Source organism: Wyeomyia smithii, chromosome 3, assembly GCF_029784165.1.
Source record: "Wyeomyia smithii strain HCP4-BCI-WySm-NY-G18 chromosome 3, ASM2978416v1, whole genome shotgun sequence".
Lineage (NCBI taxonomy): Eukaryota > Metazoa > Arthropoda > Insecta > Diptera > Culicidae > Wyeomyia > Wyeomyia smithii.
The window spans coordinates 172,435,331-172,459,687 of record NC_073696.1 but is presented as its reverse complement, the minus strand read 5'-3'; the positions used below and the strand labels follow the sequence as shown (position 1 = coordinate 172,459,687).

General features: G+C 37.5%; 2 protein-coding genes across 7 annotated transcripts in view; one reads left to right on the top strand and one right to left on the bottom strand.

Annotated features, from left to right (window-relative positions):
* Positions 1 to 20,274, top strand: part of LOC129730175 (atrial natriuretic peptide receptor 1-like) — a 269,163-nt gene extending 248,889 nt beyond the window's left edge. For all 6 annotated transcript variants that reach the window (XM_055689292.1, XM_055689294.1, XM_055689293.1 and 3 more), the window contains 10 exons: positions 391 to 690; positions 755 to 890; positions 949 to 1,160; positions 1,222 to 1,717; positions 2,341 to 2,496; positions 15,376 to 15,550; positions 15,625 to 15,774; positions 15,830 to 16,022; positions 17,097 to 17,271; positions 18,215 to 20,274. In XM_055689292.1, the coding sequence (XP_055545267.1) occupies positions 391 to 690; positions 755 to 890; positions 949 to 1,160; positions 1,222 to 1,717; positions 2,341 to 2,496; positions 15,376 to 15,550; positions 15,625 to 15,774; positions 15,830 to 16,022; positions 17,097 to 17,271; positions 18,215 to 18,744 (2,523 nt within the window). In that variant the 3' untranslated portion in view covers positions 18,745 to 20,274. The remainder of the gene's footprint in view (positions 1 to 390; positions 691 to 754; positions 891 to 948; positions 1,161 to 1,221; positions 1,718 to 2,340; positions 2,497 to 15,375; positions 15,551 to 15,624; positions 15,775 to 15,829; positions 16,023 to 17,096; positions 17,272 to 18,214) is intronic.
* LOC129730180 (uncharacterized) lies at positions 2,290 to 3,247 on the bottom strand. The gene is made up of 2 exons (XM_055689311.1): positions 2,801 to 3,247; positions 2,290 to 2,750 (listed from the first exon to the last, which is right to left on the bottom strand). The coding sequence occupies exons 1-2, from the start codon at positions 3,177 to 3,179 to the stop codon at positions 2,527 to 2,529; spliced, it is 603 nt and encodes a 200-aa protein (XP_055545286.1). The 5' UTR covers positions 3,180 to 3,247; the 3' UTR covers positions 2,290 to 2,526.
* Positions 20,275 to 24,357: the final 4,083 nt, after the last annotated feature.

Genomic DNA, 24,357 nt, shown 5'->3' with positions numbered 1-24,357 from the left:
TCAATGCTAGGTTGAATATTGATTACCGTATGATAACACTGGTCGACAAAAACGAAAAAATGTGCCTTAGAAAGGTTATTGCTTTTTAAACTTTCCTGTGATTTTAATGCCCCTAGTAAATGCAGCAGTGCGTCAAGAGGCCGCAGAGTAACTTCTAACCAAGTTCGTAACTTCCAAATTTGCTTAAAATTTTTTAAAAGTTATCTTTTCTAGAAGTACTAAAATTCACAGGAATGCAATGGTTGAAAAGTTGAACTTTTTTCAGTTTGAGGTCTAGGGCAAAATCTTTGTTCATCAGTGTAATTATAGCGTCAATCAAAGTTTTCATATTTCCCAAAACATTAGTCATCGAAAACCATTGATTGAAGAAATTATCACTCTTATGCGCAGGTCAAACAGCTAACTAAAAATAAGTTCAACTACACATATGCCGAAGATGAACCAGTATCTACATTTGTCACAGCATTTTACGATGCTGTCCTGCTCTACGCCTACGCCCTAAACGACAGTATTACCCAGCTAGGGGAACATCAGGCTCTGATGCAGCCCATTAACGGTACCCATTTAGTCCATTTGATGTGGGGAAAATCCTTCAAAGGTATTACTGGTAACGTAACAATCGACTCAAATGGAGACAGAGTTTCAGATTACTCACTACTGGATCTTAATCCAAATACGGGCATGTTTGAAGTAAGTTCTTTGTTTTTTTTTTCGTAAATCAGCATACTTAATCACAGTAACTTTTTATTTCAAGATAGTAGCAAATTACTTCCATGACGGTGGTTTGCAGTTCACTGCTGGTAAGGAAATCCATTGGTCAGGAGGAAGAGTAACAGCCCCACCAGATCGTCCTACTTGTGGGTTTGATGGTTCATTATGTCCTGATAATTGTAAGTAAATAAACAATTTCTTCCGTCAATTATCTATAAAGTTTATTCATCTGTATAGCAATTCCGGGTTATGCCATTCTTTCGTTGATCCTGGGTATGTGTGTGATATGCATGGGTATTGCATCAATACTTGGCTATAGACACTACAAGCTCGAAGCGGAAATCAATTCCATGACATGGAAGGTACATGCAAATGAAGTACTTTCCTGCAATTCTAATTTAGGACATCGTGGTAGTTTACACATGATGACCCGACGTGGCAGTCAAGCGGTAAGTATTCGCCTTCGATGTTTCATAGTAATATATAAACCAATTCATAGTTCGATTTTAGACAATCTATTCCGAAGACTTTAATTCGTTGCCCGGTGACCGACAAATCTACATTCAGTTTGGATTTTACAAAGGCTGTAAAGTTGCAATCAAAAGAATAAACGTCAACAACTTGAATCTTAACCGCAATTTGATGCTGGAGTTTAAACGTATGAAAGATATACAGCACGACCATCTTGTCAAATTCTACGGAGCCTGTCTCGAGCCTAGTCCAGATGCCTTCATTTTAACTGAGTACTGCCCAAAGGGTTCACTGCAAGACATCCTGGAGAATGAAACTATCAAGCTAGACTGGATGTTCAAAATATCGCTCATGCATGATATCGTCAAGGGTATGGCTTTTTTGCACTCCACTGACCTGCATTCGCACGGCAATTTAAAATCTTCTAATTGCGTGGTTGACTCGCGATTTGTGCTTAAAATCACAGATTTTGGGTTGCACCAGCTAAGAAGGCCTTGTGAAGAACAAGACCAGGAAAGCTACGCTTATTGGAAAAGTAAGTACCTACATTGTACCGGCTATGACATGTAAATGCTTGCATCTTTATACACAAATGTAACATTTGCTGCGTAAGCATTGATTTTGTTTGTACTACCAAATACCGTGCCATTACTATATTGCTGGCAGACATTTCTGTCTCATTACTCCTTCGTAAAGAAAGAATGTCGTTACGATAACAAACTCACGAACGATTTGATAAATACACATTATTGTGGATTCATTTATTAACCTAGTTCTTCCAATTTGGAACTGCTGTCAAGTAGAAATAAATGAGCTCAATTTGTTAATCCAGTTCCTGCCCAGAGGTTATAAATTTACTATAAAAGAGATCAGATAACCACCATCAATTATTAGAAACAAACTATCCTATTTAGACCACATTTTGCACAAGATTGCTAAGTCTCTAACGATTTTCATGATTAACGATTATCCGATGGACTGATGCGTCTCATTCACCACTGCAGGTGAACTTCAACTCATTATTGCTACTGTTGGTGAATACAATTTCAGTGTGAAATTTATTCCATCATGTATACAAACGCTTTAAAAATTAGACGTTGTTAAATATCAAACAGAAATATCTTCATTCAGTACAATACAAATATTTTTCCGTTGTAGAATTACTTTGGACGGCACCGGAACTTTTGCGTAACTCCACCCTCGATCCTGCTGGTACTCCACGAGGAGACGTTTACTCGTTCGGGATCATCGTCCAAGAGATCGTCTCACGACAAGGACCATTCTACACCGGGGAAGATGCAAAATCTCCGAAAGGTAAAAACCTTTTATCTTTTTTTTTTCATTTTACAATTTTCGCTTTTGTGTCCATATGGGACAAAGAAAAAAATAACAACATGGCGTTGAAGACACAACCTCATCCGATTGAGATTTATATGGTAATTTTTCGTTCTCCTGCTCCAATTGCTCTAACCAATGTAGCCTAGATTGTTGCCAGGAATTGTTCAATTTATAAATAGGAACAAACTTCTTGATTGATTCCTCCAGAACTTCTTCCCATTTCAGTGGAGCTGCAGGATTAAAAAAATCTACAATAGTTTCCTTTTCATATCCAACATACCGTAAATTTTAACTATTCTAATTCTTCTGGGAGTTATCGATTGCCTTCTCATGTATTCGCTGTACGCATCTCGAAAATTAAGCACCCTCATGCGTGTAAGCCGCGTTGAACTATCATCACGTATTAATGCGGTTTTTCCGCTAGGACCTGGTTGATGTTGAATTTCAGTAGATTTCTTGACTTCATGTTGTTTGTTATGTGTGGTCGATTGATTTTCTCGTTTAATGTTATCCAAGCATATAGAAAAATGCGACCTTGTTGGTAAATCGTAGATTTTATAAGGAGATTTAGATATCACGACACGTCTCTGGTACTGTGTCTGAGGATTTATTTGTTTTGACTCTGCTTTTTTGTGATGATGTCCAACTTCACGTGACATTGCTTATTCACACCGATAAATGTTCATTGCACTGGAAATTTTGACAAGCAAATTAATTGTATGCATCTCTACCGTTAGCGAAGACTACTTTGTTTTTGTTTGTTTTGCTCTTCTCCTAGAAAGGTATAGGTACCTTTAATTTGATTTATTGGTCAATCTTCAACATAAAGTTGTACAGATATTCACTTAGTCTAGGTGTTGAATTCTTCGTCTATAAGTACTTTTACTAATGTTAAAATCAAAGACGTCACAAACTTCGTTGAAAACTCGGCAGCACATATTCCATGGTGCGTTATAAGCGTAGTTGGTACGATGAGTATGTTGCCACAGCAAACCAGTATGTTGAGTGAACCAAATACAAAAAAACGCTGAAGTAGTTTTCTTCTTGCTGCCAATGACTCCAGGTTAAATAGTTGACATCGTTCTTCGTATGGCGGAAGGTGAATAGTGTTATTCCAGGGCAGGACATGTAGAGCGTATTTTATAAAGTTTTTCTGGATAGCTTCGATTCTGTTAAGTTGCGCAGCGTGATATGGCGCCCATACAACAACAGCGTATTCCAGAATGCTGCGGACTAGAGCGCAGTATAATGATTTGAGCGCATAGATATCTTGAAATGCACTGGTATTTCTTTTCAAGAAACCTAAGGTGGCGAACGCAGTAATCATGGGAATATCCCCGTTGAATCTGACCTTTGAGTCGATGATGACACCCAGATCTTTTATTTCATTCACCCGGGGAAGACTGGTGGAACCTATTTTATAACCAAAATGCAAAGGATTGTGTAGGCGGCTGAAGGTGATGGCGCAGCATTTAGTGGCATTAACCTGCACGCCGTTCAATGTGCCCCAGCGTATGAGTACGTCAATGTCATTCTGTAGAGCACAACAGTCAAGTCTGGATTTAATTACGCGGAATATTTTTAAGTCGTCCGCAAACATGAGTTTTGAAGAACGTAGACGGGTACACAGGTCGTTTACGAACAAAATAAATATTAAAGGTCCCAAATGGCTGCCTTGAGGCACACCTGAAGGTTGTATGAAGCAGGAAGATTTAGTATCACTGACTGATACGAAGGCTGAGCGATCGGTTAAGTAGGACAGTATCCACTCGGTCACCCAGTTAGGGAAACCCATACACCTCATCTTATCGACTGCTAGCGCAGGTGGTACTTTGTCGAATGCTTTACTGAAATACACATAAATTGCATCAACTTGTCGTCGTTCTTCAATACCATTTATCAGCGAGTCAATAAATATCATCAAATTTGTGACTGTAAAACGCTTTGTCACGAAACCATGTTGATGTTCAGGTATAATGAACGATACGCAGCGTCGTAAACAATTTGTTCGAGCAATTTTGGGAGGCAGCTAAGTATTGAGATACTACGGTGATTTTCGACATTATGAATGTTTCCAGTTTTATGTTATAGACGCAATTTTTCACACTGTCGGAAACACACCGCTACCTAGCGAACGATTGTAGCAAACTGCTTAACAAAAGCTGGCGATAGATTACTTGGACCGGGACCTTTAGAAGCATCTAATGACCCTAGCATTCTTTGAACCTCATCAACAGAAACATTAAATTGCGGTAAATTCACGCTGTAGTGAGCATTTGTAACGTTCGTCCGGTGAATGGGTGGGTGGGGTGTTCGAATATACGTTTTTAATGAATTTAGCGAAAAGTTCAACAGCTGTTTCAATGGAGTCCGCGCCGATGTTCCTGTAGGATACATCCTGTGGTATACCGCTATTCCGTCTCAACTTTTCAATAAATTACCAGAACGAGAGCGGATCTCGCTTAGCGTTCGATTTATTGCGCGATATGTAGTCATGAAATACTGCGTTCAGATGACCGGTGTAGAGCTCCTCAATTTCGTGAAGCAATCGCTTGTTGTCCTCAGTGCGTGATTTGAAGAAACGTTTCCTCATCTTACGTAATCTGTTGCGAAGTTTTCGAAGCTCGCAAGTCCACCATGGTTGATTGAAACGTGGGCGAACTTTACGTCGTCGAATAGGAGTATGATCGTAAATAATGTTGAAGCGAGTTTCATAAAATCGGAGGACAGCGTCGTCAATGTCACAATTCTTCATAAGCAATTCTCAGTCAAAAGAATTGAGGGCTCATCGCAGGATTCAAAATCGTAGTGAGATCGATCTGCCCAGGTGTCGTCAGAATTTCGAAAATAATCATATTTGATAATTAACGGCTTGTGGTGGCTGTCAATTTTTAAAATTCTACGAAGTGACTCGAATAGTTCGATTCTCACTTGCAATCACTTGCAAAACCGAAGATATAAAAGTGCTTCAAAGGGCCGAATACACGACTTTGTTGAACACCACTACGGACTGTCTCTCAAACGAACAAATAGCAAATTTCACATGTCACTAATGTTCCCAGGTAAATAAATTCGTCGACTACTTCAAATGTTTCCCCATCTAGCACCACCGCAGCACCAACCTCCGACGGACTACCACGCACTCTGCCAGCCACCATGTATTTCGTTTTGGCAGAGTTTATGACAAGCCCTAATCTTGCAGCTTCCCTCTTGAGAGGTCCGAAGGCCTCTTCCACAGCTCTACGGCTGATACCAATGATGTCGATATCGTCCGCAAAACCGAGAAGCATGTGCGACTTCGTAATGATGCTTCCAATGCGATGTTGAACAATAAGTTCGACAGCCCGTCACCCTAATTCAAACCATCTAACGTCACGAACGAGTCCGATATCTCATCGGCTATCCTGACGCTTGATGTAGAACCTTCAAGGGTGGCACGTATCAGCCTAATCAGCTTTGTTGGAAAGCCATGTTCAATCATAATCTGCCATAACCCATTTCTCTTGACTGAATCGTGGTTGGCGAATGGTTGGACACGTGTCACTTGAGATCATATTGTTGTCACTCACCTCTGTCCAGCAACTCCTATCCCAACCTCCACGTGGTGCCGACCGGGATACGAGTAACCTTAGCGGAGATTGGGTAACCAACCCCGGTGGAAACTTTGGTCGTATGCTGACTGGGAAGGGGGAACGTACGTGGCTGTTTCCCCATGTTAGGGGCGGCGTACAACAGCGTCTGATCCGGAGCGGGCGGCTGAATCATGAAACGCGGTATCTCGCCAGCTATATCAAAGACGGCAGCCCCGTCGCGAGACTAGGTATCGCAGCCCTAGTAAGGCAGCATACTGAATATTAAATACTACGAACAATCCAGATATAACAATTTGATACGTGGTTCAAAAGTTATGGAAAGAAACAAAATTGATTGATCAAAATATATTGTACTATTTGATCGTTCCCGGTGTTGCTCTTGATTAAAGTGTTTGATATTAGGAGGCATATTTTATCACGATATTTCTTCAGCACAAAAAGAACGTCAAAGCTCACATTTTTTGCTTTAATTATTACTTTAAATACAACATTCATACTGTAGGACCCAAAGAGTGAATATATACCTTTATGGGCTTGAATTTGACAATTCAAGGATGTTTTTCAAAAAACTATAAGTCGCAAAATCGGATTTCAAAATAAAGTATGGAGTTAATTCCCGGCATCTAAGCATTATCCCGGTTCCTGAAAAACTCACATTGGGTAATGAAACTGGAAGCTACTATCCAGAAATTTAAAATGGCGTCTGAAGTTGATTTTTGGCCCCTGGGTATCATACTGTTCCACAAATTCTCATATTGAATGATATGTGGTCTTTTTTGGCTGTTGTTCATCAGTGAAAATTTCATGTTACTTCCAAAATGTTCGGTATAGGTAGTTGTGCTTTTGGTTATCAGAAATTCATAATTAAAAGTAAAAAATAAATCAAGCAGAAATTTGAAATTAATTGAAGGTTTCATGTAAATCTATTCAAACAAATAATAAGTTCGAAAAAGAAAGGCTGGGTCTTACCGCTAGGTGAATTATTTTGGTTTTTTTAGTAGTGCGACCGAGTAAAATTTTGCTAAACATAACTAATTTGTCGAATATTCATGTAGGTATTCATAGATTGAAATTTGCTATTTGCAAACTCCTTAACTATTAACTTGATCACCGTACCAATTTCGATAAGTGGTTATGCTTCTACAACATTGATTTTTATGTATCTCAGTGGCGTAGCAAGGAGGGGTTCTTATTGAATTTCGTTATTTGTAAATTATGTAAAATTTTGTAAAAAAGTTCATCACGAATATTTATATAAAGGTGTTTACGAATATGAGACGTACATAACTTTGTCATTTGAGATGGGGGGGGGACTGGATGATTGTTGTCAATTAATTTTTTAAACGCTTAACCGACTATCATTTAATTCGGTAAATACAGGTCGTATAATAGCGTATATGTTTCAATAACTTTATATTATATCTATCTCATAAGTGTATGAATAAAAGAGGGTAGGGGGGCTGGCAACAAAAAATTTATTCGTTGTAAACTCCTAAACGCCGATTGAGGGAACAACGGTGGAAAAGTAAGGATAATTTCAGGAAAACTTTCGGAAAATATTTAAATACCTGTTAAAATTAGCATAAAATATGTACAAACTATTTGTTTTGAATAAACAAAGGTCAAATATGAACACTTCTAAACACCAAACATGATCAATGTGTTATTCTGTATACGTGGGTTCTTCTCTATCTTAGTGGCGTAGTTAAAAAGAGGTTACAACAACCTTCATCATTTATTAACCGTCTAATAGTTTATCTTGAACAGTTTTATCTAGAAGTTCTCGCGTATCGGACATGAGAGGAAAGAGGGGGGGGGGGGATTTGTCGTATTGCAAAGTAGAGATCGTTAATTTTATATATTATTTTATCATCATTTAAATTTAATGGCAAGGTGTCTCAAGCCTAAAGGGTGTTGTCATGATTTTGGTTTCCAACGGATTTCTTCCGTTTTTGCAACAATCAATTGGAAAATTACTTACGCCTCCATCAACATCCGGCAAAATCGTAATGTTATGACGTGAACTATTGAACTATTGAAAAATGTAGAAACATTTTTTAAACTCAGATTACTACCAATTAGAGCTGAAAAGAAGGCCAACGTGGGTATTTTCGAATCCTAGGTTATATTTAGAGGCCGGAGATCAACCCAAGATATCAAGATGACATTGTCCGGTTTCTAGAAAACATTCTAAAATGCACAATACCACCTAATATAAATATTTCTAAAATCAGAATAGTTCCTAGACCGCAAATCAAATCCAGACGCCATTTTTAAATCCAAGGTGGCATCTTCCGGTTTCAGAAAATTATCAAATTTTGCCAACTATGGTTAGTTTTGGAACCAAAATGATACCCAGAGGCCAAAAATCGACTCCAGACACCATTTTGAAATCCAAGATGATGATTTCCGGTTTCCAGAAAACAGTCTGAAACTTAATATCACCCAATATGGGTATTTTTGGAATCGAGGTAATGCCCAAAGACCTAAAATTAACCCTAGACACCATTTTGAAATCCAAGATAGTGACTTCCGGTTTCCGAAAATGACTAAATACCACCCAATATGGACATTTCTTTAATCGAAACGATGCACATAGACCAGAAATCGTCCACAGAGGCCATTTTGAAATTCGAAGTAGCAATTTCCGGTTGCTGGAGAACAACTAAAAATAGTCATTCCATAACCGAGATGATGCCCAGAGACCAGAAGTCCAATTCAGACGCTATTTAGAAATACGGCGACTTCCGGTTACCAAAAATGAGCAGATATAGGCATTTTTGTAATTGAAATGATGCACATATCCCTAAAATCGTCCCAGACGCTATTTTGAATTTGAAGTGGTTGTTGGAAAACAGCTAAAAATAGTGATACCATAACCGAGGCCGAAGACCGGATATCATATGCATACGCTATTTAGAAATACAAAATGGCGACTTTCGGTTACCGAAAATGACCAAATACCACACAGGGAGAACTGGCAGCACGGCCAACAATCAACACGCAGTTCTGCTTGCTTTATGTTAATCTTCAAATTATTAGTGTTTTTTATAAGTTTAAACAGCATAAGTTCTTAGAAACGTTAAACTGGTGCGCGGTTTGTACGGAAGTGAAAAAATAATTAGGTTTGAGTGCATCGTTTAGTGAAAAATCGTTAAAATGAACATTGAAAATCTTCGGTCGTGTAAAATGTGTCTAAAGTGTGAGCAGGATGACACAAGTTATCGTAATCGAAAAAGCTCGCGAAGAACGCTTTCTTTTGGTTTGACACGGACAACGCGGTCAAACGAGAGAAAAAAAGTAACGTGAAAGAGACAACACCAGCTAAGTATCCCTATTTTGCATCATGTGGTGTTTGTGTGATGTATTCTCGAAAGTGACGATGCCAGTCACGCACACTAAACGCAAACTGTTTGCTTCATATATGACTTGCTTTCACCACTGCAATGTAAATCATATAGGTAGTGATGTCCGATTTTTTCAACTAATCGATTAATTGTTAATCGATTATTTTGTTCGGGCCCGCTAATCGGACTCGATTAACTGACACAAGATATTCGATTAATCGAGATAATCGATTATTTGATTGCGTTAGCCCTACGTTCAAAAATAAAATGTTAGTGCTGACCAACAGTCAGTTACCAATAAACTTGATCTCAGATTTTACTGACAAATCTGGCAGAAAGCTCTAGAAATATTCCGTGGCCTACCTCTTGATTTTGATGTACGAAGCAGGTTCATCGAACAAGCCTAGGATCGAATCTCTACTGCAAATTCTGTGTTAAATAGTGTAACACCTAAACTTTGCTTTTTTGCAGCAAAAAATATTGTACAATTTTACAACATATTAAAACTTTCTTCAAGACACTTTTTGACTATTCGGTTTGGAATCACATTATTTAATATATTTAATAATTCAATCAGCCTAATTCTTTATGAATTTTCGAGAAAGTATTTTTCCGATTCATTTAATTCTTCAGTTTTGCGATTGTTTGCAAGTGATTTTGCTGTACGAAAAACTTTACACTAGATTTAAGTGATCGAATCCTACATCCTAAACATTAGGCAAACGAATCAATAAATAGGAACCACCATATAAATTTACTTGTTAACGTTTGAAAAGCGAGAAAAGAAACATTTATCTCAAAAATGCTAAACATTCGAATGACAATGAATGTCCCTACTCCCTAGACACCCTGTGACGTGAGTAGGTGCCGTCAGTAGAACCATGCATCCTCTCCTATCAAGTGTTAGATTAGGAACATTTCTAGTTGGGGTCTTGGGTGCCGATTTCGCAGCTTTGTAATCGTTTAACCGGCTTTGCTGAATAGACTTCTGAAGGAACGGATGTTCCTAGAACTGGCATGTATTTCATCGGTATTTTATAAAGCGTTGGAATCTGTCCTTGAATTCGGTTCCATACTATAATTGGGTCAACGCGAATTCGTTCGGTTCTTGCATGCAAAAAGAGGGAAGGAAATATTTTATCTCTGGCACTCACACATATTTTAACAATCGCTTATGTGAGTTTGCGTAAGTGCGAACAGCCCTTTAAATCTTTTTTAACTTCGTAGTCGCGACGCCAAGAGTTTTGTTTGTGAACACGCAAAAAAAAAGTTTAGTTTTCGTTCGTGCGCGCATTTTTATAATTTTGAATGAAATATCAACGTCGCAGCACTAAATCGAAATCGCGACTTTAAATATCCTTACGTGGGATGTAACGCGCTGTATAGCACATCAGATGCGCTATACAGCGCACTATTTGCGACGTAAGGTACAATGTATAATGTGCGGCATGCGAGTAAAATCAATTGTCGCCAGTCGACAACTGCAATTTTCAACTAAATGGATAATATAAAATAAGTGAGAACAGAGGTTTCGAAACCTCTTGTGTTTTCTTCACCGCTGGCATCACCAATTTTCCCATTTTTGGACAAAGTTGAACTATGATCGAACAATAATCGGGGTCAACTATTCGATTATTCAATAATCGAAAAGTCAGTTATTCGATTAAAACTTAATCGAATATTTCCGCAAATAATCGATTAACTCGATTAATTGAGAAGTAATCGGACATCACTACATATAGGGTTGGTGGAGCTGATAACAAAGCAAACTTAGTGCTGTGCGCGTACTGCTTTCTCCCATGAAATAAAATAGTGTAATTGGTGAAATGGCAAAGTTTGGTTTCTCCTGTTAACTCTGAATGAACTCTGAAGAAGGAGATCATCCGATCGCTTTTAGCAGGATCAGTACCGTTACATTTTTAAAGCTATTTGTTAGTTTTGAGATCAGCTGAACCAGACATAAAAAACACCAACCGTGAAGTTTAATTTTTCACGCTCGCAGCGCCACCGCCGGTCGCTGGCGGGTAGACAAACTAACCAAAAAAAAGCTGCCCATGAAATAGATGGGGAGATGCATACGAACAAAATGAAATCTGTTAGTAGAATACGCCGTTTCGCTTGTATAGAGAAAGTTTAAGTATATAGTCAAACATTTATTAGCGTGAGTTAAAGAAATATATATATATATATATATATATATATATATATATATATATATATATATATATATATATATATATATATATATATATATATATATATATATATATATATATATATATATATATATATATATATATATATATATATATATATATATATATATATATATATATATATATATATATTCGCTTCCTATATTATTACAATTCATGATTTCTCTAGCTTTTGAACAACTGTTAAATATTCACATTTTTTCATTTGATCATGTTGAAATTTATAAGTGGACTTGACACGAGTTCTACTATATATTCGGATTTTTAATGGTTTGGCTTTTTTTAAATAAACTTTGTTTGTACAGTAAGATCTTTTTTCACACGGTTTTTACAACGGGTTTTCAAATACCGCGGTTTTTTTTTCTTTTTTTTTCACGTCTTTTTTTTTAATAATGTGGTTTTGCTCATGCTCATACTTAGTGGTTAAGGAAAAATATCGAGTTTTTTATTGTTAGCATGTGGCACGCACCTAACATAAAGATCAAAGAATCAAAGCTAAAAGCGCCAAAGAAACGGACGCTTGGAGCGCCGTCTACTGGCGGATACTCGGGCATTATACGAAAGAAGCCCATTGACAAATTACATCGGTTTGTTAATTTTAAAATGTTTTCACATCTTTTAATATTGGTGTAGAAACAGAGATCATACGAATTCGATCGCTCGATTTAAAAACAGAAAGCAAATGAAACTTACCGTGTCACAAAGTTAGCTCAAACTGACTTGCCATTTCTCTGCGTATGATATGTGATACTTAAAAATGACATCACCAAAACTTCCGGCATCGGTAATATTTGGCATGCCGTTAATTTATTTATTTCAATTTTTTTCTAACAAGTCCCCTAGCTTTTGACAAATATTGCTATACAAAAACGTAATTCAGTTGCGCTGAAATCATGTATGGCGAAGTGACGACCTCAACGACATTATCTTTATCGTGATTAGTTAGGCGTTTTGCGATTAAATTTGGAACTAGCATATGTTCCATTTGTACAAGTTTCACAGGCTTCGAATTCATGCAACTTTGCCATTTTACAGATTAGATGAGGGACATAGCTTGTTCATTACAGTAGCGAACGCGTCGAGCTTGTTTTCGCAATAGGCGGTCTGTCGGGGATTTCGCGCACACTCTCGTGGTTGTGCACAGTATTGCTCTTCGAGTACGACGGCTTTACCTTTCAATGATCGCACGGTGTAACAGTGAGATGTTCGGGAGGTCTTAGAGATTCCGTCCGAGTTGTTTTCTATCTAGCACCAAGTCTCGAAAAATTATATTACAAGAGAAAAAACGCGTTGTAGATATTATATCCTCTAAAATTGCGGTCGGCTTACAGTTTCCGAATAAAGTTTAACGTTTTACGAAATAAAGCTACTCATTGATTCGTGAATGGGTAAATTAAGGTGTTCATGAGCAGAAACGCGTAGAGTCGTACGATACGTAAGGTAACCGAAATTACTTAACCTCCACGATTCGCTTGTATCCCGTCACTGCAAATATGATGAGGTTTCAAACATGTTGGCACCTGGCGCGCTTTCGTGAGTTCATATATCGAAGATCGCACCACTTACCTCGGGAAAGTGCGTGCACGTCGGGTTCAAAATTGGAAGGGTCGGTCAGTTCCTCTATTAGTACAAAGCTCGTTATTCCCGTCGTACTCCTAAAATCAATGAAACAAAACGTCTTAGATACATAGAAGATAGGTTCGCGAAAAATATCTTAGTGGACGAGGGCCCATAAATACCGCCAAGAGTTTTATCGTATATAGAGAAGAAACGCGACAAACAACTAACACAAAATTCCTATACCCGTGGTGCTTGTGGAGTGTGCAGGAGTATATCCGGCCTCTAGTAACAACAAGTATCGAACTAACACCCCTTTCCTTCCTTCCTTTGATCTACGTTCTGGACCGGCAGGCGTCGGTACTGATCAGCATGCAGGGATTATTGGAGATGCACATCGAAAAGCTAAATCCCAAGCAGTAATCACTAAATTCGATTTACAACTCCAATCGATCCTGGTCAGTAACGAAGTGGCAACCGGTGGTGATCAATAGAGCTCAAGCTCAAGCTCAAGAAAATGACCAAATACCACACAGTATGGTTATTTTTGGAATCAAATTAATAGACAGTGGCTGAACATCGACTCCACAGACCATTTTGTAGTCCACGATGATTACTTCCGGTTCCCGTAAAACGACCTCTAATTATCGAACACTTGTTAGTTAAGGTATATCTGGAATCGAAATGATGACCAGATATAAACTGAACTGAAATCCAATATGGTGACTTCCGGTTTTCAGAAAACAAACAAATACCAACAAAAATAGGTATTCCCGTAATCGAAATTACGCACAGACGCCAAAAATGATAACTAAAAATCTGGAATTGCAACGTCGAACTGCTGGAAAATAGCCAAAAATGATCATTCCGTAATCGCTATGATTGGTTATCATAGAACCCAGGCGCCTTTTTCAAATCCAAAATGGCGATATCCGGCTGTCGAAATATACCGCATACTTGGGTGGTATCTATTAGTTGTTTTGAAACCAAAATGAAATGAGAGATCGGAAAAAGTGCCCCAAAGAGCCGAATGGCATATATCACTCGACAAAGCTCGACGAGCTGAGCATTTTCTGTATGTGTGTGTGTGTGTGTGTGTATGTATGTGTGTGTGTATGTATGTGTGTGTGCATGTGCAACTTTTTATTCTCACTCACTTTTCTCAGAGATGGCTCAACCGATTTTCATGTAATTGATTGCAAATGGAAGGTCTTATTGTCCCATAGAAACATATTCAATTTTATTTTAAACGGGTTTTTAGTTTAGAGGATATGTAACCAAATATATAAATCATGAATCATCATTATCTCAGAAACTACACATCCGTTTTAAACAAAAATGATTTCAAATGAACGGGCTACCTCAAATACCCTTAACATTTGAATTTTATAAAGATTGAACTAGTGGTTCAATAGTGATGAAAATAGACGTGAATCTGAAGACTGTTTAATCTCACTCATGTTTCTCAGAGATGGCTGAACCGATTTCCATAAAATCAGTTTAAAAATGTGAAATCCAGCATGAAAAAAGACATATTTCGAAGGCTACTTGAACTCACTCACTTTTTTCAGAGATGGCGGACCCGATTTCTACAAAATTAATGTAAAATGAAAAATCTAGCTACCTCATAACACCCTATTAAATTTTCCTGTAATCGAACTGTAACTTCGTCTGTAATGTACCGGAATGTGAAAATCACGAAACTTCATTATCTCAGAAACTACACAACCGATTTGAACAATATTGATATCAGATGAACGGGCTAGTTAAGAGTTAACTGATGAATAAATGTGGTTTTAAAGTTTGGCTGCCCTATACGTTCCCATTTCATTTGATTATAATCGAACTTAAGCAACCGTTATGTATTAATTATCAAAACAACGAAAGCCTATTATCGCAAAGATTACACGACTTATTCGACCAATTTGAATTCGTTTCAAAACGTCGAAAATTAAAACTGAAATTTCTGAAAACTTCCGTCATTTAAATCGTCAGTATTACATCAATTACGTACATTTAGCATTGAAAATCATTTTGTATGAGCTTTTATTATAATATATTGTCATTTCAAGAGATTTTAAACAACCATATATGAAAAAACAACTGAACTGCTTTAAGAAAAAGTAATCTCTTTGATTTCAGAAATCATAAAACTAGTCAAAAACGGACCTGAATCGTACAACGCCCCATTCCGACCCAAGGTAGATGAGACCTCATACGAAGATGTAAACAACCTTATGGTTAAATGTTGGGCTGAGGATCCTGCTGATCGTCCAGATTTCAATCTATTGAAAACAATCATTAGAAAAATCAATAAGTAAGTGGTTTACAAAATACAAACTTTGATATTCTTATTAGCAATTGATGTCGCAACACATTCTTGTATTACAGGGAAAACGAATCTGGTAATATATTAGATAATTTATTACAACGCATGGAACAATATGCAAATAACTTAGAGACACTAGTAGAAGAGCGTACACAAGACTACTTCGAGGAGAAACGCAAGTGCGAAGAGCTCCTGTATCAGTTACTGCCAAGGTAAATCGATCGAATGATAAAAATAACATTTCAAAAATTTATCAAATTATTCAAGGTCCGTGGCAGCACAACTTATAATGGGCAAATCTGTGATAGCCGAAACCTATGATCAAGTAACTATTTATTTTAGCGATATTGTTGGATTCACGTCCATTTCCGCTCAAAGCACACCAATGCAGGTCGTGGACCTGCTTAACGATCTCTACACTTGCTTCGACTCCATTGTGGAGAATTTTGATGTCTACAAGGTAAGCATACTCTTCAAGATGATATTTTGATTAGATATCTGCTAGATTAAATGATAAAAACATATACTCAATGGCAGTTTAAAAACTGATGGAGCGGTTTTATATATCAAAAATAAAATTCGTTCGCCTTAGAGAAATATATTACACTGGTCATCATAAGTGCACTCCATGAACTCAAACTGGAAAAAACAGAAAAATCATAGCTAGTCAACCATTCCTGTGAACTTTGGTGTCCTTAGCTATTACCGTTTTTGAGACTTAAATGAGTTTACTCGTAAACATAACGTTAAAGCGACGAACCCGGCGAGCGATTTCTATACGACACTCTCATGAAAGTTGACGCGTTTTGGTAATGGCTAGGGGCACCAAAATTCATAGGAATGGTTATATAGCTATAATCTTTCATTTTTTCCGGTTTGAGCTTTTGGAATGCACTTTTTTCATTTTGTCGACTAGTTTAATTCTTAAAAAATATTCTTTTAAATATGTCAAGTGCTCCATCGCGCAAACTACATAATCTTCAAGTCCTCGTTTTGGGGATTCTTCCACCGTGTCCACTTCTGACACTATGTAATAAGCTTATGAATATCTTCTATCAGATTGTTATCTAAATCGCACTGAAGTCAAAGGTATACTAACCTAAACTAAATTGTAAAAGAATATAGCACTGGAACATTATTGCTAAAACTGCAAAAGTAAATAGCTTCGTCCAGTTGAGCAATATTGGGCCATCGTCAAGCGGACCTAGAATAAGAACTAAAACCAGTTCAAAACGGTGAGCAGTATAAGGCGAATCAGCAGTCTGTGGTGAAAAAAGTGGATGCAGTAGCTGTTGGAGTTTAACGAAACTCGGCTGCCACATAGAAACTAGTTTTACGAAAAGTAGCCTTTAACTAGTTTTAAAATTTCAATGATTTCTATCACTCTAGATTGAGGTGAACTATTGAATTTCGTGTTATAAAACATAAAGTCGAGCATTTACTGTTGAACTTGAAGGGACCATAGACTAAAAACCTTTTTTTTATAAGTTACTTAAAGCGAGACTCTAGACTAAAAACACATTGTATATTTCAGGTAGAAACTATAGGAGATGCATATATGGTTGTATCTGGTTTGCCGGTACGTAATGGAAATCTCCACGCCAGAGAAATCTCTCGTATGGCCCTAGCTTTACTGGCTGCTGTGTACAAATTTACCATCCGGCATCGACCCGATGAGCAACTAAGGTTAAGGATAGGTTTGCATAGTGGTAAGTGACAAATCATCGTAAATTCAAATTGTAACAGAAAGTTGAGACTGAACAAATCACCCGAAGATGTAATCTTTCTCAATTCATCAAATAATAAGTGTATCTCATTTTTTCCACACACCTACTAGAGATGGTCGGGTTTGGCTTTTTTCAAACCCGTACCCAATTTTTTATTTCGGTTGAAACCCGACCAGGGGGTCGATTTTTTGTACCAATTTGAGGCTGCCGTGAAGCTTTGAGCCTCGAATGGTATTGAAATGTTAGTGATTTTTACAGTTGGATGAAAATAGACATCATTATCTTATCAAAATGAAAATTTTTTCCCGGCAAACCCGACCCGTACCCGACACCTTCAAAAATGTTCAAACCCGGACTCGACCCGAACCCGACACTTTCAAAAATTTTCAAACCCGAACCCAACGGGTATGGGTCGGGTTCGGGTTTTGGGTTCGAAAACCCGAAAACCGACCATCTCTAACACCTACATTTTTTTGCCTGGTCTCGGTAGTTTATAGCCGAGAACGGCACCATTGAGTGCTCGGTTAAAAAATTAATAACAGCTGTCTCATTTTTTCATAAATCTCGGTTCAACCTAACTAAAATTTCACCACAAAATATTATCGAGCTATCACTACCGAGATTTCGCCGAAATTCCAGTTAGGTGATCCGAGATTTACGAAAAAATATGACAGCGGTCATTATTTTTTTGACCGAGCACTCAGTGGTGCCGTTCTCGGCTATAAACTACCGAGACCCGTCAAAAAATTTTGAGTGTGCATATGCACATATCCTATTGAATCTTATGTATATTCAATAATTTACAAAAACAGTTTAAAGGTTAAATAATGCTGCATTATTATGATTTAATTATTTCTTCTTATTCTTCAAATTTTTTAAATTTAGTGATGAACTGTCTCAACTTGATTCTGTTTCTGCTCCGCAGGGCCTTGTGTTGCTGGTGTAGTTGGCTTGAAGATGCCTCGGTACTGCTTATTCGGGGACACAGTAAATACGGCCTCGCGTATGGAGTCCAACGGAGAAGCGCTTAAAATTCACATAAGTCATAATACTAAGGCTCTTCTGGACACGTTTGGTACGTTTGACGTGACGGAGCGTGGATTGGTACCAATGAAGGGCAAAGGTGAAATGTTAACATATTGGCTGAACGGCGAAAGACTGGAACTGCTGCAAAATAGTTTCAAAGTGAATCATTTCGCGAACGGCAACTTTCCTGAAAATAGTCCTTTGACACTTTTGAACGGGGCACCACCTACAGGAATCCTTCACAACAATAACAACACTAACATGTACAGTCTAAACAATGGCGGTAGCAAAAAACTCAACAATGTGTCGTACAATTTTATTAAATCAAACAGTACGAAAAATCTTCTGAACTCCAAGGGAAGATTGAGCCTAGGCGGTAACGATACGATGCGTAGTGCCACTCAACCTCTACTCACACAAATTAACTGACATTAGCCTCAACAAAAATATGTGGGAATTGATAAACAGACGTTACGTCGGTAGACACAGAAGAATGTTAGTTATACTGCCCTTCTACGCAATATTATACTACTTTCCATGAAGTTTTCTATGAATATGGGACAACCATCGGTAGAACGGCAGTATACTGGTATCAAGTTGAATCCGATTCTGACTGAACAACAACTAACTGAGACATATGTAGTACTTCGAAAAAAAAACTTGTGGTTCAGAGGGGGGTAAAAGAATGGTTACAAATTGGATTTCTGTTTGAATAGTTTTCGTAAATGATGTGGTGCTGCGCAGATACACTGTTCACCTAAACTCATTCATTCCCTTCACTCACTTGGCATTGTTTTCAAATGTGAGTTTCCATCATCTCTTGGCAGAAACTTTTATGTATGTAAGAATTCTTGTGTACCAAATTAGTACTGATCATCTGAACCAAGCAACCATAACTACGACTACGAATCGGAGCAGGGTCAGTTAAGGCTCAAGCTCAATGTTACGGCATGCGTTTGCGTTTCTAAATCCGGTAATACGGTTGTACTAAACATATAATCACACGCAAAATGGAAAATTTACACACAATCAATCTGAATTGTAATCGATTTATGCAAATGTGTTACATAGGTAGGCAGCAAAAAAACCTGGGTTTAGAACCAAATCGCGAATTCAACCCGAATTCATTGTGCACTGTATCATAAGATTTCATGTGTTTAATGCACTTATCCAAAAATTCGGATTCGTAACCAAATCCATTGTACTTAGGCATTAAGTTTTGTTGGAATATAAAAGAGCATGAACGATATAGTTGAATATGCATTTTTCGACGTTTTACTATGAATTCAGTCCAGATGGATCTCGTACAGTCATCCATTACTATTAACGTATCGATTGTGCCTGCCAGCGACACCCTATCAAACTATTACCTATGTGTATAATTTTTAAGTCCCGATGATTTATTATATTTTGAAATAATTCAAACTTACACGTTGAACTAAAACAGGGTATGAACACATCGGGTATTCCTCAGTGTACATGTAAATTTTAAGTTGTACGTTGAAGAACTAGTCTACAAAATTTCGTAAATAGATAACAGATGCGCGAATACACTTTTGTTTGGGAGGAAGAAAACCAATAGAACAATGCTGGCATAGTAGATTTTGCTAAAATGGTTTGAAAATGCGTGTGTGAAATATACCAAAACCTGTCCTTATTGAACAATGTTAGATTACTATTTTGCAAATGCGGTTTATGTACTTACGATTTTTGTGATCCAACATATAGTCCTAAATAATTATAAGTGTAAAGGCTGACAGTAACAGAGCATTACGAAAATATAGTTGTTCAACGATTAAAAGCAAATGTAAACATGGCCAAAAATAGACAACTTTGTTAAGAATAACCACTGCTCGTGTAAACCGTGAGATAAAATAAATCATACATAAATGTTGACATCAATATCTGCAGACAATGAAAGAAGGGAAACGAAAAATATAAATATTTACAGATATCAAATTGCATTTAATTTAGTGTTCAACATTCAACAACTATGTTTGTTGAAGAGTTTCCACCTTTCGTATAGGATCAAATAGTTTCTTATCCAAATAAGCGTAAGTATCAACAAGACAATGTTAGCTTGATATACAATACTACTGCTTTTGTTCATTTAAATTATCGTTTTTTCAATAGGAGGAAAGGAGGGCGATGTTCAGCGATGAATTAATTATTTACTAACAGGGATGTTATCTGCTCAATTCAAGAGCACAAAGAGTCAACTTTTCGTTTTTCACATAGAGAAGAACGCCTGCAACCGTTGAGCAACCATGTCCAAAACACGCTCTGCACTGAGGGATATATTTAAAACACGAAACGGCGTGCTTAGCAATTGCCACTCAGTGTTGGTGTATAACAGACCGCACGAAGGACGAAACTTGAAACACCGAAGCCAGTGGCAGTGTTATACGCAGTGTTGCCACTATGTTTCGAATAAAATCTGACAAAACGAAAATAAAAAGTCTGGCAAAAATCTGTCACTCATTTTTGGATAAAATTCCTGGCAGAATTGAAAGTGATGACCTTTTTTTTGCTCTCCCCGGGTGTAGGTAGGTTAAGGCCAGGCACGGCCCATCTCGCAGTAATGACCTTTTCGCAAGACGACGCGGATGAAATCTGGCAAATATCTGGCTCATTTACAAATATCTGGCAGATTCTGAGGTTTATCTGTTTGTCTGGCGCGCAAACAAAAATCTGGCAAAATCCAGATTTATCTGGCACAATGGCAACGCTGGTTATACGATCAGAACTGGCACATTGGCACAGTGTTATACGATCGGCGTGTCTGGCCAGCGTGCGTGCACATATTTTCTACTGAAGAACCAAAAATGATACAAAATCTCTTTATTTTAAGTATCGACATCTAGCGGTGGAGAGGACGCATTTCACACTCGAAATTTTATTACGCTTATATTCCATTCATTCAATAAAAGGACTGTATGAGCTCTCGCTGCTTTTTCGCCGAGAGAATCCTTTGTTCTACCCGGTACTGGTATAGCGAGGGTGCCTTTTCATGATAATCGTACAGTACCACCCGCATACGTGCAACGGTTTTTATTTAGATATATTTTCAATAAATTTCATTGCTGCCCAAGTTGAAAACTAAATATCTTGACTAACGACTATCATTTTTTTACATCGTACCTAATGTCGTAAGCAGTGTTGTGTATAGCGCGTCTGATAAGCATTACTTGCAATGTTAGGTATAAAAAACGGTACGAGAAAACAATATTGTCGCTGGTCGAGAAATTCGGTTCCCAAGTCCAACGAAGATATTCAAGTAAATCAACTAACAGGTTAAAATAGTTCATAGTTTCGCGAGGTGTACGATCCAAGAAAATTTGTTAAACAATGTTTGAATGGTTGAAAGATTTTTAGTTTAATTTGTTCTTTTGACGTTGATTGTGAATTGTTACTGAATTTCCGCTTTAAAGATCTCTTGAATGCGGTTCTGTCTTAACTTGATTTTGATAGATTCAACAGGATTCAACTATTCAAGATCACATTTTTACTTGGTCATTGAAGCAAAAAAATAATAATTTTTTGGTGCATGTTCAAACTATTGGAGCGAACTGTTGGAACAATGCACTGTAAAATCAATGTAGAATGGAACAGCCAAAAATGAATGCGAAAGCTTGAGCACCGATTTGCTGCAAAGTTTTGTTCGAAGTTGCATATCTGCTCTGTGGTGCGTGACTTGCTATACAGCGTGTGCATGTCTAGCGTGTCTGAACATGTCTATTGCGTGTGTGGCTTGCTATAAAGCGTGTGTGACATGTGACTAGCGTGCGTGGCTTGCTAAAGAGCGTGTGCATGTCTAGCGTGTCTGTGCATGCCTATAGCGTGTGGGGCTAGAGTGCGTGGCTTGCTATATAGCGTGTGTGGCTAGTAGTATAGCGATTATAATTTTCATACATAATTGCAAATAAATCGCCTCATGTTGATTTTAATTGTCACTGTAAATCATTCAGAACTAAATAAAAAATTGCGATGTTAAAAAATCATTCAGTTGTCAATAAATGGCATAAACAAGCACAGCTAACCTTTTTTGACTTCAGCAATTCCTTAATGTGTATCTGAAGAATTTTTGAGCTAGTGAGCCTGAATCACATAATTTTTCACTGAAGTCTTACTATTTGCAGCAATCAGTTGTAAAATCATCTACGCTATCGTGAAATGCAGAAAGTTGTTATTTGAACTGTTATACCACATACATAAGACATACGTAACACTCAGGAAGAAATCTTCCAAAAAAGTTGATACAAAATGAACTACTCGAAAGTACCAACCTCTGTAAAAAAACCTCTGTTTGAGTAGTTTATGGAGGTTGTGTACCTGCGCAGCCCTGCATTTGTCTCGTTCACACTCGAAAAATGCAGCATTGATTTTGTAAACAACTTTTTGACAGTTTCTTGAGGGATTTTGTTATGGGCTCGAGTAAAGCCGCGATGAAGAAAATTCATTCCGTTCATTTTCGGCGAGCAGTTCAAACTGGTGTTGGTTTCGGGTGATGTGGAGCAAACAGTACCAAAAAAATCGCCAGTGTTACGTATGTCTAAGTATGTGGTTATACTATAGATGGAAATGCACTATTTGCCCTCGTCTATAGTCTCTTCGTAGCCACTGCCTAAATTAAGATATCTTAGTGCAACTTGATACAAAAGACAGCCTCAAAGTAATTCAATATCATTCTTGTTTTGGATACGGCAGCAAGTGAAACCGCAGAGCTACACATAGCTTCTGCTGTTGTTCATTGTCGTTACCGGAGGAAAACGTCATCTGGAGCAGGGAGACCATTAAATTAATTAACCCCAATTGAGTGTATTCCTACACCTATTCCAAGAAATACATTCACATAAGAAAGGCTGTCATCTTTTACGTTAACTCTGCGGTCGTGTCTTATAAACAACCACTTCAACTTTTTTTAAACTGAAATGTTTGTTGGTTTTGTGATGAGAACGTATCAGAGCTTAGAAATATGATGATGTGCTTTAGCTTGGCTCCTGCGTTTTAACCTTCCCGCGGTAGCGTTTTCCAACCTCATCATTTGATTTACACGTTGTACTCAGTGATGCCACATTCGCATCTGTATTTTGAAGCTCAAAAAATCTTGTCACCTTGATAAAAATTCAAAAAGCTTGTTTAACATTTATCCCGTGATTCATTTATGCACACGCTTACGCGAAGCATATAAATATAATAAAAACAATATAACATAACATTTGAGTTGATTTTTTTTTTTAAATATATCAAGAAGTTTAATTTGCGATCAGGAAAACTAAAAAAACTGTATAGTTCTGTATAGTATATGCAGATATCTGTATGGAAAATACGTAAGAAATCTGTATAAATGCAGATAAAACTGCATATGGGGCATCATTGGTTTAACTAAGTACACCAGCGCGAGTGGAAGAATGTGAGATTAATTTTCCATTCGAAAAATACCAATACCAATAACCAGCACATCGCACAAACCAAAACGAGCTTCACAAAGTTCCGCAAAGAGCAACTTTGTGTAGAAGAACAATTTACTTTCTCTTTATGTAGGTTTCTCAATCACCTATGCACTCAGCGCAAGAAAGAAATCAAAGCAACAAAGAGAAGAGCACACGACCTGAAAACAGAGCAGCGAGTCAGAATTTCACTTTTCTCTTTTTTTCCTCTGAGGAGAGTAATATTTATTCATAATTTATTTTGTCTGTTCTGATACAAACGGTGACATGTCAACACTGATACATATATTTTCAATTTTATTACATTAATAGATTGTAATTACTTTCGCAGTCTTTCGCAACTTTTTTGCAACAGACTGCAAATGACACGAAGGCTTTTTTCCTCTACGCTTATATCGTCACAAAGAAGAGATTATATACGATTGGGCGCAAAAAGGTTCCTTGGGGTACACCAGACCAGCTCTAACGGGTAATCTATCAGATTTATCATTAAAATAGTTAATCTGAAGAGAGCGATCAGTTAAGTAGATTTGTCTCATTTTTTTTGTTTAAAGAGAAAAATGGAAATTGGACATTTTATCTATTAAAACTA